General features: G+C 44.7%; 1 protein-coding gene across 1 annotated transcript in view; it reads left to right on the forward strand.

Annotated features, from left to right (window-relative positions):
- HTT (huntingtin) overlaps positions 1–16,522 on the forward strand; it is a 190,318-nt gene that overhangs the window by 151,177 nt on the left and 22,619 nt on the right. The window contains 10 exon segments of the mRNA XM_044295709.1: positions 884–982; positions 1,084–1,271; positions 2,098–2,224; positions 8,030–8,130; positions 10,337–10,491; positions 10,807–10,946; positions 12,599–12,681; positions 13,737–13,867; positions 13,960–14,029; positions 14,031–14,090. Coding sequence (XP_044151644.1) covers positions 884–982; positions 1,084–1,271; positions 2,098–2,224; positions 8,030–8,130; positions 10,337–10,491; positions 10,807–10,946; positions 12,599–12,681; positions 13,737–13,867; positions 13,960–14,029; positions 14,031–14,090 — 1,154 coding nt within the window.

The following is a 16,522-nucleotide window of genomic DNA, read 5'->3' on the forward strand; positions in this document are numbered from 1 at the left end:
TGCACATAGGCCATGTGACCAAAGCACGTGACATCACTGCCCTAGGAAGAGGCCGCAGCGCTCACCGGAGCACCACAGCTTATCGTCAGGTCCCCACCAATCAGTGTCGGCCGGGGAGTCAGACCCCCACCAATCAGTGCCGGCCGGGGAGTCAGACGTCCAATCTTTTCTGACAGCGTCAGACTATTTAGGGTAAGATCCAGTTGTCAGTTTATTCTTACATTTTTAGGAGGAGTAATGTAGGAACAGCCCGGCACAGATGCTCCAAAATTATTTCATTGTGGTAAAAGTACTAAAACGAAAGTGTCAGGACCGTCGTTATAAATGACGGCACAGGTTTTTCTACATGAGGATTAATAATTGACGTGTTCATACTTACTGGGGTTTCCGCAGAAGGTGGATGCGCACAAATCCACAGTTTAGAACGGCAAATCCGTTTTTCGGCCTCTTAATCCGCAGCACATTTTTTCTTATGGGAAAAAATTGCCCAGTGTGAACATGGCCTTATTAAAATTGTAAAAGTTCCCCAGTAGCATTAGGCCTCATGCACACTTTTGCCGATTGGATGAGAAGCCATTGATTTCAAAGCACACTGTGCGTTTTCCATATTCATATATCGCAAAAAAAATAAATAGGTAATGTCCTATACTTGTCCATTTTGTAGACAAGAATAGGACATTTCTGTAGAAAGGAAAAAGATAATGGCGACATGCTCACGACCCATATCCGTATTTTGATAATCCGCAGTTTGCATGAGCCTTTATGGTGCGAAGGAAGCAGCATTTTATCCCCCATGCTGCCCCTCACTGGTGATCTCTTTACCTCCGGCTCCATGACCGGGATAAAAAAATGCATCATGGCCTGATTTTGACGTGTGTTTTAGTTGCAGTCAAACCTGGGGAGCAACTACTGAGCCCTGAAAGGAAAAAAAACAATTTAGATGATGAGACCGCGGCAGATGAGGCGGAATCGGACACAACAGGTACGTGATGTGCGACATCTGCAAACTGCTGGATCATAGCAGTTGTTATATCCCATTTATAAATGAGATGTAATATATACGGTATGTATTTTCTCACTTAGGCGCAGCATTTGTCAGGACCGCCTGCGTGATGATGTCTGAGATGGTGGATTCCCTGCAGACCGTTCTGTTATTTGGGCACAAGAGAAATGTTAACATAGCGGCATTCCTGACGCCGGTCTTCAGAAATATAATCATCAGCCTGGCCCGATTACCTATAGTCAACAGCTATACAAGAGTACCCCCACTGGTGAGTAGACCCTATACAATTATCATCTATCAGTAAAGGGGAAACATATTCTGCATTTTTCAAACCAGCATCGGGATCTGAATACTTTTGTAATTGCATGTAATTAAAGATTTAGTATAGCCAGCGAGCTTTTCAATAAAATGTATCTGTATAGCGCCACCTGCTGTTTGTTCCTATTTCTTATTTTTGTCCGTCTCACTGAGATGGTCGCACATGCTCAGTTTAAATCTTCAACTGCCACCAGCCATATGTTCTGTTAGAGAGAGAGCTGCAGAAGAAAGGACACCCCCCGTACCAGGCTGAAGATAATCTAGCAGAGCAATGAATGTAGAGATCTCTGGACCCATGTGCGGTACAGGGCTGGTTCTGATTTTCATTTTTTAAATCAGTCACAGCATAACCCCTATAAAGGAGTGGTCAGACCTTAATAAAAAATGAATGGCTGGCAGGAAATGGTGTAAAATAAAGAGAGGGCAAAAAATGACTCCCTTTTTGAAAGTCTCACCGTTTTGGCGCCACAGCTCTCTGACGGACCAGTAGTGATGACGTCCCATCCTCAATCACATGATCACTGCAGCCAGTCACTGATCTCAGCGGTGACGTGCGCATGAACGGCGCGTGACCCCCCAAAGGGGCCGAATAACCAATGTTTTGGGGAATTTCTGAGCCAAGTATTCTACATGGCATCCTTCGCAAACATTACACCTTTAGATTCTTCGTGATGCGCTGCTGATCCTCTCATACCTGTCATTCATGCCGATTGTCTCACAAGGAATATAGGAAATGAGATTTAGTCTTTAAGATTTGTTGTGTTTGTCTTGCCTAGGTGTGGAAGCTGGGCTGGTCCCCTAAAACAGGAGGAGAATTCGGAACATCACTCCCCGAGATCCCTGTTGAGTTCTTGCAAGAAAAGGAAGTGTTTAAAGAATTCATCTACCGCATAAACACACTGGGTAAGAAGCACGCGTCCAGCTTTCCTGCACTTTCCCAAGATCATGGTCGCCTACAGGCGAAGCAATAATGCTACATTGATGACAATATTGGGGACTTGACCACCATGGCCACCAAAAATCACAAGAATAGGTTCATAGTGGAGACCTTTTCTTTACCTCTCCCAAGGTTTGGTGATAAATGTATGATCGCTGGGGGTTTGACTGCTGGGACCGCCACATACTCTGTACATGGAGTGGTGGTGTGCACGCGTGACCACTCACTACAATGGGACGAGCACTGCAGTTACCAGCACTGTCCACTATAACATGTATGGAGCAGTGTCGTTTCGGCAAAGTAGCTACCTACTCGAAACAGCTGATTGGCAGGAGTGCGGGGTGTGAGATTCTCGCTAATTTGTGTTTGATGGTCTGTCCTGAGGATAGACCATTAATATGAAAGGGCAGTCTGTCACCTCTATAATTAATTAGTTTGAATGCAAGCATGCTGCCATGTAGAGTAGGTGTCCCGAAACAAAGCCATACCTTTCTCGTGAAAATCCAGTACTCTGAGAAATGCTTATTTTTTTTATTTTTTTCATGCCAATTATTTTTCGATGCACCGTTGGAGTGTTGAATACATTAATCTAATGACACAGATCAGGTGTTTTTTTTTTTTACTTTTTAGTTAAAGGGGTTGTGCAAGAACTAGGCATAGACATAGCTTTCAGCCCGCTTGTCATGGAAGTAGCAGAGCCTCTGACTTAACATGGCAGTATAGCTGAGAAGGCAGCTTTTGCAGGGCGAAGGAAAAAGGAACTATATTGTCAGCAGCCAGATGGGGAAGGAGACTGATTATGTCTAAAGTCTGCCCCAGCACACGGCAAAAAATAAATAAATAAAACTTTATGCTAGATGCACTACACTATTTTAAAACCATTATGTACAGTCTTTGGGACTTTAGGTATGAAAATTATTCATGAGATTACCCCTTTAACCCCTTAGGGACCCATGACGTACCGATACGTCATGAGTTTAAATTGAGATTGTGGCGCCCCAGGGGTTAATCCGCACAGGATGCCGGCTGAAATCATTCAGCCGGTATCCTGTCACAACGCCTGTGGGGGTCATATGACCCCCCCCCGTATCGGCGATCGCAGCAAACCGCAGGTCAATTCAGACCTGTGGTTTGTTGCGATTTCTGCTGTTTCTGATTGCCGCGGTCCCTGACCGCGGTGATCAGAAACTTTAGTGTGGCACAAATATATAGTTATCACACCCCCCCCCCCCCCCCCCTGCACCCCTGCACCCCTGCATGATTTTAGCCTGGTGGGAGGTGCAGGGGGGGGTGTTGCGGGAGGCGGGCGGTGCGGCAGGCGGGATCGCGATCCGCCTCCCGCCGAATAATCGTTGGCTTCTAGTGGGTATACCAGGGTGCCAGCACATTGCTGACACCCTGGTATAAACGGCTGACATCTGTGAATGGATGTCAGCCGTTTAATCCTTTCCATACAGCGGTCCGTACGGACCGCTGTATGGAAAGAGTTAACAGTAAGATGCGGCTTCCCTCCCTCTCCCATCGGGGGGCTGCTGTGCCTTTGCAGCCCCTCTGATGGGAGAGGGAGAGAGCCCCCAGACAGCCCCCCGAAGCCCCAGTCCTTACCCTTCCCCGTCTGCGAAGTTGTGGTCACAACTTCGCAGCGGGGGAAGGTTCCCATGGAAACAGGACGCCTTCTCAGGCGTCCTGCTGTCCATGGTGCTGAACAGATCTATGCTAAAAGCATAGATCTGTTCAGTGTAAGTAAAATACAGTACAGAACCCTATATAGGGTTCTGTACTGTATTATACAGACATCAGACCCACTGGATCTTCAAGAACCAAGTGGGTCTGGGTAAAAAAAAATGTGAAAAAGTGAAAATCAAAAAACACATTTATCACTAATTAAAAATGAAAAAAAAAAAAATCCCTACACATGTTTGGTATCGCCGCGTCCGTAACGACCTGATCTATAAAACGGTCATGTTACTTTCCCCGCATGGTGAACGCCATAAAAATAAAAAAATAAAAACTATGAGAAAATAGAAATTTTGCCCACCTTACTTCCCAAAAAAGGTAATAAAAGTGATCAAAAAAGTCGCATGTTTGTCGGACAATTTTAGTTTGGCTAGAGGTACCAGGCAGGGATGCCCATTATCGCCCTTATTATTTGCACTGGCCATTGAGCCACTAGCAGCTCTAATACGCCTGTCATCTCATATTGTGGGGTTTAGATATGGCGAGGTCCAGAATAAGGTGGCTCTGTATGCCGATGATACCTTGCTTTTTTGGGCGATACTGGGTCATCTTTGGATACTGCCATGTCACTAATAGATAGATTTGGGAGTTTCTCCGGACTTAGGATTAATTGGCAAAAATCTGCTTTGATGCCTGTGGATGGACAGGTTGTGCCTGCTGTGCGAGTGGATGACAGAATTCCCTGGGTGAATAAGTTTAAATATTTGCGGCTGTACATAACGCCTAGACTGATGGACTTTGAGGACAGGGGCGTTAACATGTTAGTCTTGGGAACATTGACATGGTTAGTGGTCATATTAGATTTTGGCGATGTATCTTATATGCCATTTCAAGTACTCATGATTGTGTAATGTGTACTATTGTAATAGTCATTTCGTCAGTTGACGAGATCTGTGATAGAATCTTATTCTGATGGTTGTAATGGCGTACTGAGAGTGTGAACCCTGATAATGCTATCTTAAAACTTTCAATAAAAATGATTTGATTTAAAAAAAAAAAAGTCGCATGTACGCCAAAATAGTGCCAATCAAACCGTCATCGCCTCCCGCAAAAAATGAGACCCTACCCAAGATAATCACCCAAAAACTGAAAAACCTATGGCTCTTAGACTATGGAAACACTAAAACATGATTGATTTTTTTTGTTTCAAAAATGAAATCATTGTGTAAAACTTACATAAATAAAAAAAAAGTATACATATTAGGTATCGCCGTGTCCGTATCGACCGGCTCTATAAAAATATCACATGAGTTAACCCCTCAGGTGACCACCGTAAAAAAATAAAAACTGTTTAAAAAAAGCAATTTTTTGTCATCTTACGTCACAAAAAGTGCAAGCGATCAAAAAGTCATATGCACCCCAAAATAGTGCCAATAAAACAGCCATCTCATCCCGCAAAAAATGAGACCCTACATAAGATAATCGCCCAAAAACTGAAAAAACTATGGCTCTTAGACTATGGAGACACTAAAATCTTTTTTTGTTTTAAAAATGAAATCATTGTGTAAAACTTACATAAATAAAAAAAAAAGTATACATATTAGGTATCGCCGCGTCCGTGACAACCTGCTCTATAAAATTACTACATGATCTAACCTTTCAGATGAATGTTGTAAATAACAAAAAAAAACTGTGCCAAAAAAGCTATTTCTTGTTACCTTGCCGCACAAAAAGTGTAATATAGAGCAACCAAAAATCATATGTACCCTAAACTAGTACCAACAAAACTGCCACCTTATCCCATAGTTTCTAAAATGGGGTCACTTTTTTGGAGTTTCTACTCTAGGGGTGCATCAGGGGGGCTTCAAATGGGACATGGTGTCAAAAAAACCAGTCCAGCAAAATCTGCCTTCCAAAAACCGTATGGCATTCCTTTCCTTCTGCGCCCTGCCGTGTGCCCGTACAGCTGTTTACGACCACATATGGGGTGTTTCTGTAAAGTACAGAATCAGGGCCATAAATAATGAGTTTTGTTTGGCTGTTAACTAGGGGTGCACCGAAATGAAAATTCTGGTCCGAAACTGAAAATTCAGGATACCCCTTGACCGAAACCGAAACTGCCTTTTTGCCCAAATACTTTTAAAATACATTTTTTTTTATGATTTTATGAATAATTCTTTTTCATGAATTTAATAAATCATATTACCCACCCACCCCATAACAGTGCCATCCACAGACCCCCACCCACCCCATAACAGTGCCATCCACAGACCCCCACCCACCCCATAACAGTGCCATCCACAGACCCCCACCCACCCCATAACAGTGCCATCCACAGACCCCCCCCCCCACCTCATAACAGTGCCATCCACAGACCCCCACCCACCCCATAACAGTGCCATCCACAGACCCCCACCCACCCCATAACAGTGCCATCCACAGACCTCCCCCCCCCATTGCCGCTCCAGTACAGACTAGTTATAAAATGTGTACAATTAATAGAAAATAGCGGGGAGGGACTGGGAGGAGGAGCTGGGGGCCGGTGCGTTCACTGTGCTCCGGCCCCGCCGCTCCAGTAGTTATAAAATGTGTACAATTAATAAGGATTCTATTCATGAGGCCCCCTCTGCAGTAGAACATTCAATATAGCCACATCCTACTCACAGGGCTGTTATCTTAATGCTGGCCGGCCGGGCAGACGAGCGGCAGCGTCACGACTGACGTCACATGCCTGCGCCGCCTCCTTCATTCAGAAAGTAGGCCGGGCACATGACGTCAGCATGACGCTGCCGCTCCTCTGCCCGGCCGGCCAGCATTAAGATAACAGTCCTGTGAGTAGGATGTGGCTGTATTGAATGTAATACTGCAGAGGGGGCCTCATGAATAGAATGCTTATTAATTGTACACATTTTATAACTACTGGAGCTGGGGGCCGGAGCACAGTGAACGCACCGGCCCCCAGCTCCTCCTCCCAGTCCCTCCCCGCTATTTTCTGCCGATATGTATCAATATCGGCCGAAATGGATTAGGTGCATTTTCGGCCGATATTTTCGGCCGCCGGAATTTCGGTGCACCCCTACTGTTAACACTTGCTTTGTTACTTGAAAAAAGATATTAAAATGGAAAATCTGCCAAAAAAGTGAAATTTTGAAATTGTATCTCTATTTTCCATTAAATCTTATGCAACACCTAAAAAGGTTAACAAAGTTTGTAAAATCAGTTTTGAATACCTTGAGGGGTGTAGTTTATAGAATGGGGTCATTTTTGGGTGGTTTCTATTATGTAAGCCTCGCAAAGTGACTTCAGAGCTGTAGTGGTCCCTAAAAATTGGGTTTTTGTAAATTTCTGAAAAATTTCAATATTTGCTTCTAAAGTTCTAAACCTTGTAACATCCCCAAAAAATAAAATATAATTCCCAAAATAATTCAAACATGAAGTAGACATATGGGGAATGTAAAGTCATCACAATTTTTGGGGGTATTACAGAAGTAGAGAACTGAAACTTTGAAGTTTGCAAATTTTTCAAATTTTTTTGTAAATTAGGTTTTTTTTTTTAATGCAAAAAAAATATTTTTTTTTACTTCATTTTACCAGTGTCATGAAGTACAATATGTGACGAAAAAACTATCTCAGGATGGCCTGGATAAGTCAAAGCGTTTTAAAGTTATGAGCACTTAAAGTGACACTGGTCAGATTTGCAAAAAATGGCCAAGTCCTTAAGGTGAAATAGGGCTGAGTCCTTAAGGGGTTAAGGAACATCATATTATTTTTTTCTTGTGATCTGCCCTCCTTCATATTGCAGTCCAGAGGATGCAAACTAGAAAACCAAGTCTTTATGTGACCCAGGAGGCATCCGTCTGGCCCCTTTGCTCCACTGCTGGTGCATCTGTTACAGAATTTTACGGAAGGGGGGAGGGTTTAGGCTGCTTCGTCTTTGGGTGGAAGGGTATTTTCCCCTTCTACCTCAGACCTGCCCATTCATCTAGTTTATTGCTAAAGATGTCGGTCATAGGGAGAGAGAGGACGAGGTTTTGCATACCAGCCCTCAGTAGATGCTCTCCACAGTACGCTGACTTTTCCCGTTATTTCTCTAGGATGGACGAGCCGGACTCAGTTTGAGGAGACGTGGGCCACTCTGCTCGGCGTGCTGGTGACTCAGCCCATTGTAATGGACCAAGAAGAAAGTCAGCAAGAGGTAGATGTTATGCAGTATTTCTGCTAAATTCATTTCCATCCCTCATTTAACCTTCATGGATCTAGCCAGCTTTAACTCTATACCCCGCTGTCTAATAGAGATCCATCTAAGTTAGTGTTTCCATCACTGATGTGGAGAGGTGAGGACAACAGTGTCAGCCGGAGGGAAGCCCGGACCCCTTACCATCTGCTAATGAGTAGAATGTAATCCTAATGGTAAACACGTCCAATACAGGGAATAGGTTTTCTGTAGTGTGACTGTCGGGTAATTGATTTTTCTGCCCATAGGTTTATGCTGGCAGTCAAAAGTTGTAATAAAATGGATAAAAGCCCCCCTTCTTATAATCCTTTATATATTCTTTCAAGCAAAATCCTACCTTTTTATTATTGTAGTTAATGTATAGGCCAGGAAAGAGATTCTGCATCATGGCTTCACATGTCCATGCACATAAAGTAGAGGTCGGTGAGTGTTTATTGCTGTATATAACGGTGGATACATTTCTTATTTTTCTGTCCACCTCAGTAACGCACATGCTGAGCTCCATCCTTCAACTGCCACCAGCCATATCTATTGTTAGGAACTGTAAAAGTTACAGAAACAGAGCTGCAGCAGAAAGGACAGACCTCTGAGCTGTAATAGGGAGAGAGCTGCAGCAGAAAGGACAGACCTCTGAGCTGTAATAGGGAGAGAGCTGCAGCAGAAAGGACAGACCTCTGAGCTGTAATAGGGAGAGAGCTGCAGCAGAAAGGACAGACCTCTGAGCTGTAATAGGGAGAGAGCTGCAGCAGAAAGGACAGACCTCTGAGCTGTAATAGGGAGAGAGCTGCAGCAGAAAGGACAGACCTCTGAGCTGTAATAGGGAGAGAGCTGCAGCAGAAAGGACAGAGCCTCTGAGCTGTAAATGGGACAGAGCTGCAGCAGAAAGGACAGACCTCTGAGCTGTAAATGGGACAGAGCTTCAGCGGGAAGAACACATCCCCTGAACCATGATAGGGAGAGAGCTGGAGCTGAAAAGAACACACCCTCTGAGCTGTAATAGGGAGAGAGCTGCAGTAGAAAGTACACACCCCTGAGCTGTTATAGGGAGAGAGCTGCAGTAGAAAGTACACACCCCTGAGCTGTAAATGGAAGAGAGCTGCAGCAGAAAGAACACACCCCTGAGCTGTAAATTGAAGAGAGCTGCAGTAGAAAGTACACACCCCTGAGCTGTAATAGGGAGAGAGCTGCAGTAGAAAGTACACACCCCTAAGCTGCGATTGGGAGGGGGAGCTGCAGCAGAAAGGAAATGCCCTCTGAACTGTGAAATGGAGAGAGCCGCAGTAGAGAGAACACACCCTTGAACTCTCAGTTTGAAATAAATGTAACAGAGGAATTTGGAGCAATGAATGGACAGATCTCTGGATCCATGTGAGATAGAGGGCTGGTTCTAGCTAGAAATTGTCATATACTATATGATGTCTTAAATAAAGATTTCCTAATATTTTGCTTAAGCAGTATTCAAGTCCTTCGCCTAGCTGCTGGTGCTGCATTTGAGGGCTCTCTGCTCTCCCCATCCTTCCTGTCAATGGTAGAAATAGCAGCAGGGAAGGGAGGAGGCTGTACACAACAGATCTGAGATTGGAGGGGGTGGAAAGTACCCAAGTCTTAAAGGAGAGAAATCGCACAGGTTGTGTATGTGTTTGGAGAAGGGAGAAGACCCACAGCAGAGTCTGCAGTGATGGTCACACGCTCCTCAACATCAGTGTCGGTCCGCACAAGGGAGTAGAGATCTATTATGGGATTTAGAAGAAGAAATCAGGCCAGGGATAAATATGTGCTGATTCATGAAGGCTAGAGAAGACAGAAGAATCCTGGACACACAAACTATACATTCATCCAGCGTGTATTACTGGGAGGGGACTGATGAGAAGGTCTCAAAAGGGATTAAGGAATGAAGATTGTAGACTGACACCTAGTGCAGTGTTTTTTACTCAGGGTATCCGCTAACATGTGTAAAATATCACAGGTTTCCATACACAAAACTTCAGTATGGAATAACTGAGCAGTCGCTTCCTATTTAGTAGATTTTGTGTTGCATTTTATTTTCGGCCTTACTCCTGAAGGCTCCTCCAAGAAAATTGTTTCCAAATGATTTGATTGCAGTTTATTTAAAGGATTAGCTTTAATAATAAAAAGTACCAAGTGCAATTTGTGATGTTGGTTACAGGAGGACACAGAAAGAACTCAAATAAATGTCCTGGCGGTCCAAGCCATCACATCGCTTGTGCTGAGCGCTATGACCATTCCATCCGCCGGCAACCCAGCCATCAGTGCCCTGGAGCAACAGCCGCGGAACAAGGCCCTAAAAGCGCTCGACACCAGGTACACATTTAGATGCTGAAAACACTTTGCTCACACAGCTGCTGGGTTGTTACAGTGTGTGAGTGCAGGAAAGAAGAAAGTCATATGCTACGGCTATGTTTAGGTGACATGACTTTTGTATTGTACCAAGCCCCAGACTCTTTAGGTTGGGTGTGAGATTCCCTCTCTGAATGTGAGCAAACTTACTGTATACCAATTCACTGACAGTGAACAGAGATCTTGCTAAATATAATAGAAAGCTCTTGATGACTGCTGCTTTCACCATGGATGTAGTACGTACGCACTAAAACTGTAATTACTTTTCTCTGTTTCTAGATTTGGACGGAAGCTGAGCGTTGTTAGAGGAATCGTGGAGCAGGAAATCCAAGCAATGGTATCGAAAAGGGACAATATCGCCACCCACCACGCGTATCAAGCTTGGGACCCTGTGCCCTGTTTATCTGCAGCAACCACAGGTAGTGACAGTTATACGTTGCCTTCAAGAGCTGCACTTTGTGTATAGCATGCCTTTACTATAGTTATAGCCAATACACCGATGTAGACAGTGCTCCAAGTGATACAAGTAGGTGGGTGCACGCCTCTACAGGGTTAGGTCCAAATCCCCCCCCCCCCCCCAAGGCTTTGTTAGCTGAAACGTCACATATGGAATAAAGAAGTCCAAGTCTTAGTGCCATCTCCATCCTTACTACTTTTGGCTTTAGTTATGTCAAAGCGCACACACTCTGAACCTGTGTATAAGCCCCCCGTGCACCCAGTGTATGCCAAAACAAAAAAGTGTCCTTAATGGGGAAAATGAACAGGAAAATTCAGGAACACATCTGGTTGGGACCTGAGCAGAAGAGCTTGCATACACTCCCAGCGGTCACATAAGCGCAGCGCAGACTGCGGCATTGACAGTGCTCCAGAGTGGTAAGTACTGAGTAGGCGATCTTCCTCCCCTCACAGGTCAGCACACAGCAGGGTTTTCAAGAAAGCCCGGAGAACGTATACCATGCAGAAAATGGATGTCTTTCTCTTAACGGTAGTAGTTAAGGGCTGACATATGCCAGTGTATGACTAAATCAGGGATCAGCAACCTCCGGCACTTCAGCTGTTCTGAAACTACAGCTCCTAGAATCCTCCTTTCACTTCCGTAGGAGTTACTAGAACGGGCATGCTGGGAGTTGTAGTTTAACAGCAGCTGGAGTGCCAAAGGATGCTGATCCCTGGACTAGATAGTGGTATAAGTCAGAGGCCTCCACTGGAGGCATATGTAGTGGGATACTCCCGATATAACTCAGATGAAGGCCAAAACGACATGTGAACAGACCCTTATGTGGAATCGGTGGCTAACGACTGCCTATACGGAGGTGGCTTCCATCGGAAATATAAGTAGAGGAATACTCCCGTCGTCCAGTATGCCTCCAATGGAAGCAAACGACATGTGAACAGACCCTAAGGACCTTGGTTGCACTGTGCGTGCAGGACGTGACATATGCTCTTGATATCTGTAACTACATGCTATAGAGTTGTATCAGTCGCCCATCATCTCCTATTTAAAAACGGGGGGGAAAAAAACGCCCTTCTGCTGTCAAATGCAGAGTTTTCTGCACCTAACAAGTCAGAGTGAAACAGACGTATGCGGAAAGTACTTACTGTCTTGGCATATTTTGGGTGTGTAGAAGTTTATGGATAGGTTTTGCATGTGTTGGAAGCTGGTACCAAACATGCAGAGTGAAGAGTCGTTCTAAATGAACTGCACGTCTAATCTGTGCGGAACCGTGGCTGTTATCTCTCTCATCTCAATGACTGAATCACTTTATCCATCGGGGTTTTTTTTGCTTTTAGTCTACTGCTTTTATTTCATTGGATTCCTGCTTTGATGACCTTCACGTCCAGCAAGAAACAGCACAGGATCACATCTCTCCACTGTAGTCTTGTAGCCCATTAGACCTTCCCGAGTCTCAGACTTTCATGTCTGCTCTCCACAGAGCTCTTGGTGTCGTGTAATATCCCATTTCTTTCATTACACGTCGTTATGTTCAGACACGGGGACGATCCTTCATTGTTTGATGTGTTGAGGATAGCTGCCGATGCATCACTTTTTTTTATCTTTTATCTATTTCAGGTGCTCTGATCAGTCACGAGAAGCTGTTACTGCAGATCAATACAGAACGTGAGATCGGGAGCATGCGCTATAAGCTCGGCCAAGTGAGTCATTCTGGGAGTGATGGGATTTTATTGCTGCCTCCAGTCTTCTGTTTTATTACACTTTTACATTTTGGCAGCCTGTTTTTAAAGGAGATGGGAACCTGTCACTGTAATATCTATGTATTAGGTTGAGAGTGATTGCAGCCCCAAAAAGTATGTACGTAAAGTTTTTTTTAAATGTTAATCTAATGGTATTGAGGTCCACGTCCCACTCCTTTAGTGGTCACATCATGGTTTCTTTCCACCCTCTGCCATGAACACACAGGGCCACATTTGACTCGGCGATGTGTTGGGAATTGTTTTGTTTTTTTGTGAATCTGTGGTCATGGTCGGAGCAGGTTGCTTGTTATCCTGCGACCCCATTCAGTGTAGTCACTGCGGTGCTGCGCAGCAGTCCTTGGTTGAGCCACAGGTGTGGTGGCAGAGGTCACCATGTAACCCCAGCCTAAGGCCCCTTTCACACGAGCGAGTTCTCCGCGTGGGTGCAATGCGTGACATGAACGCATAGCACCCGCACTGAATCCTGACCCATTCATTTCAATGGGTCTGTGTACATGAGCGTTGTTTTTCATGCATCTGTTGTGAGTTGTGTCAGAATCGCAGCATGTTCCATATTCAGCATTTTTCACGCAGCCCTGGCCCCATAGAAGTGAATGGGACTTCAGTGAAAAGGGCATCGCATCCGGATGCAATGCGTTGATCACTGATGGTGCTAGGAGGTGCAGTTTGTAAATCTTCAGTTGATTTTTCATGCGCGTGAAAAACGCATCAAAACTGATCGCAGCCGCGCAGAAAAAAATTGAACAACTAGACGCAATCGCAGACAAAACTGACTGAACTCGCATGCGAAATGGTGCTAGTTTCCCTGAACGCGCCCGGACCGAATCGTTTGTGTGAAAGAGACCTAAGGCGGGAATGCAGAGATAAAGGACGGAGAACAATCTGTCAGACAGATTTCACTGTGAAGAAGACGGAGAAGGCCGAACTGTAAGAGAAAATGTGCAGTTAGGAGTCTGAAGATCATTTGGAAATGACTACAATGTGTTCTCCTCTAGGTCTCTATCCATTCTGTCTGGCTGGGAAATAACATTACGCCTCTTAGACAAGAGGAGCTCGACGAAGAAGAGGAAGATGAGAGTGATGTCCCAGCCCCATCTTCACCACCAACTTCTCCTATAAACTCCAGGTTTGTGCTTCCTTTTGTAAATCCGTTCATCTGCGTGCTGTGCCGCATTGTGATTGATATATATATATATACACACCTATATCTGTCTGCAGAAAACATCGCGCTGGTGTGGACATACATTCCTGCTCACAATTTCTTCTCGAGCTCTACAGCCAGTGGGTTCCTACCTTCTAATACAGGCAAGAAGACCCCAGTCATCCTGATAAGTGAGGTGGTGAGATCGGTAAGTCGGAGGGTTTGATTGTATACCTCATTCTATGTTGGTTATGATGCCAGTGTGCGGACGTTGCCTCTTTATGTCCCCAGCACAGATTGTGTATTGGGCAGTCAGGCCTGACCTGATAGACAGCAGTTGCACCCATAAGTACGCAATGAGACGTACAGTTAATGCAGTTGTGACATTTATGATGCCCTGTACGTCTACAAGAGCCTGGTAAACTGCTTCCCGTAAGTCTCACAGAATTGGCAATTCACTGTTGTCGGAGCATATTCTGTAGAGAAAAAAAGTCACACAGACAATTCAGGTATTGACCATGCTAAACTGCTGATAGCCCTAGCTAGGGGTTTGGGGCAGCAGGACAAACATACTTTTTGTAGTGAAGGTAATCAGAAAGATAAAGGTACCAGTGGCTCAACCTACTCAAGATCAGATGGTATGGTGGCCCACCCCACGACACCCGCAGTCGAGAATAAGAGTGAATTAGTAAAGGAAGAATTGGGGGCACTCCAATATCTAGGTATATGGATGAATATCGAGCGTAACTAAATAAAATAATTGATTTAAATATTACATAAAATAAGACCTATTTCATAAGATGATCAGATAAATCAATTCACTTTCCACATTTAGATCCTATTAAAAAAAAAAAATATTTAAATATATACAAGTTGATCACTTTGGAGAAAACGTCTAAAAAGGCAAATGGTCAATAAAAATGAAGAAAAAATAAAATAAGGAAGGTATAAAAATGGTGTACAGTTCAGTCACTGGTTATGCAAATGGTGTATATATGTTTGGGTTGTTGGTATTTAGCTCAGATTGCGTTATCCAAATGGAAATGTCACTATAATCACATATATAGCAATGCAATAAGTAAGTCAGTGGTTACACCAACAGGGGAAACCGTGGGTCGGTGCTCTGCCCCACAAAACCACCCCAGTATTGCGGATTAACTTGGTAGAGATGAGCTATGTTGGGGGACTCAAAATCAATTGTTGGTATTGACAGTTCAATCCTCAAATTCTGTAGAAGTGGAAGTCTATCCAGATAATAGCACAAGTTATATTGAGCTTGATAACAAAGTGGCGCTAGTATCTGCCGGTATAGATATTATGTGAAATGTTGCCCATTTTTCTATATTTCTCTATGTTTAGAGGAATCTCAGGAGTAGTAAGAATATGAACTTTTGTACTACCAGATTCTGCACCTTAAGTGCCCAGAAGGCGGAGCTTCTCTGTGAAGTGCTCTCTCTATTGAGCTGCTTCACAGTGAAGCTCTGCCTTCTGGGCCCTGAAGGGCAGAATCTGGCAGAAAATTGAATATTCATTCTACTCCTGATAATAAAACATCTAGAAAAGGTATGTTTGCACTCGCCCCACGTATTGCTGTCAGCAGTTTAGCATTGTCAAAACTGCTGACAGGTTCCCTTTAAAATCCCACATTAATCTAAAAATAAGTATGTGAAGAGGTGTATGCATACCGAGAGCACTGTTAATAGGCTCCATGTAGCAGTGACCCCTGAGGTTTGTTCAGGCCTGATTACATCCGTATTTATTACTATGTTATAGGCCTGCATAAACCAAGGATAAGCCTTACATAGGAATCATAACTTGGTATTGGAAGAATCTTCATCCTCTGTCAGATGCCAGTTCTCATAAGACCAGTGTATAATAGCGTTCACCTTTTCTGCTCATCATTGCATTATGATGGGAGTCATGCCACCCCTAGCTACATAACATGGGGGTTCATGGACTCCTGTAGGTTCCCTTATGACTATAAAGTTAAGTGCAGAGCCATGTAAACGATGCCGCACGTATAGGGGCAGCCATGTAAACGATGCCGCACCTATAGGGGCAGCCATGTAAACGATGCCGCACCTATAGGGGCAGCCATGTAAACGATGCAGCACCTATAGGGGCAGCCATGTAAACGATGCAGCAGATATAGGGGCAGCCATGTAAACAATGCAGCACGTATAGGGGCAGCCATGTAAACGATGCAGCGCCTATAGGGGCAGCCATGTAAACGATGCAGCGCCTATAGGGGCAGCCATGTAAACGATGCAGCGCCTATAGGGGCAGCCATGTAAACGATGCAGCGCCTATAGGGGCAGCCATGTAAACGATGCAGCGCCTATAGGGGCAGACATGTAGACGATGCCGCGCCTATAGGGGCAGCCATGTAAACGATGCAGCGCCTATAGGGGCAGCCATGTAAACGATGCCGCGCCTATAGGGGCAGCCATGTAGACGATGCCGCGCCTATAGGGGCAGCCATGTAGACGATGCCGCGCCTATAGGGGCAGCCATGTAGACGATGCCGCGCCTATAGGGGCAGCCATGTAGACGATGCCGCGCCTATAGGGGCAGCCATGTAGACGATGCCGCGCCTATAGGGGCAGCCATGTAGACGATGCCGCGCCTATAGGGGCAGCC

This window comes from Bufo gargarizans, chromosome 1 (genome assembly GCF_014858855.1).
Source record: "Bufo gargarizans isolate SCDJY-AF-19 chromosome 1, ASM1485885v1, whole genome shotgun sequence".
Taxonomy (NCBI): Eukaryota; Metazoa; Chordata; class Amphibia; order Anura; family Bufonidae; genus Bufo; species Bufo gargarizans.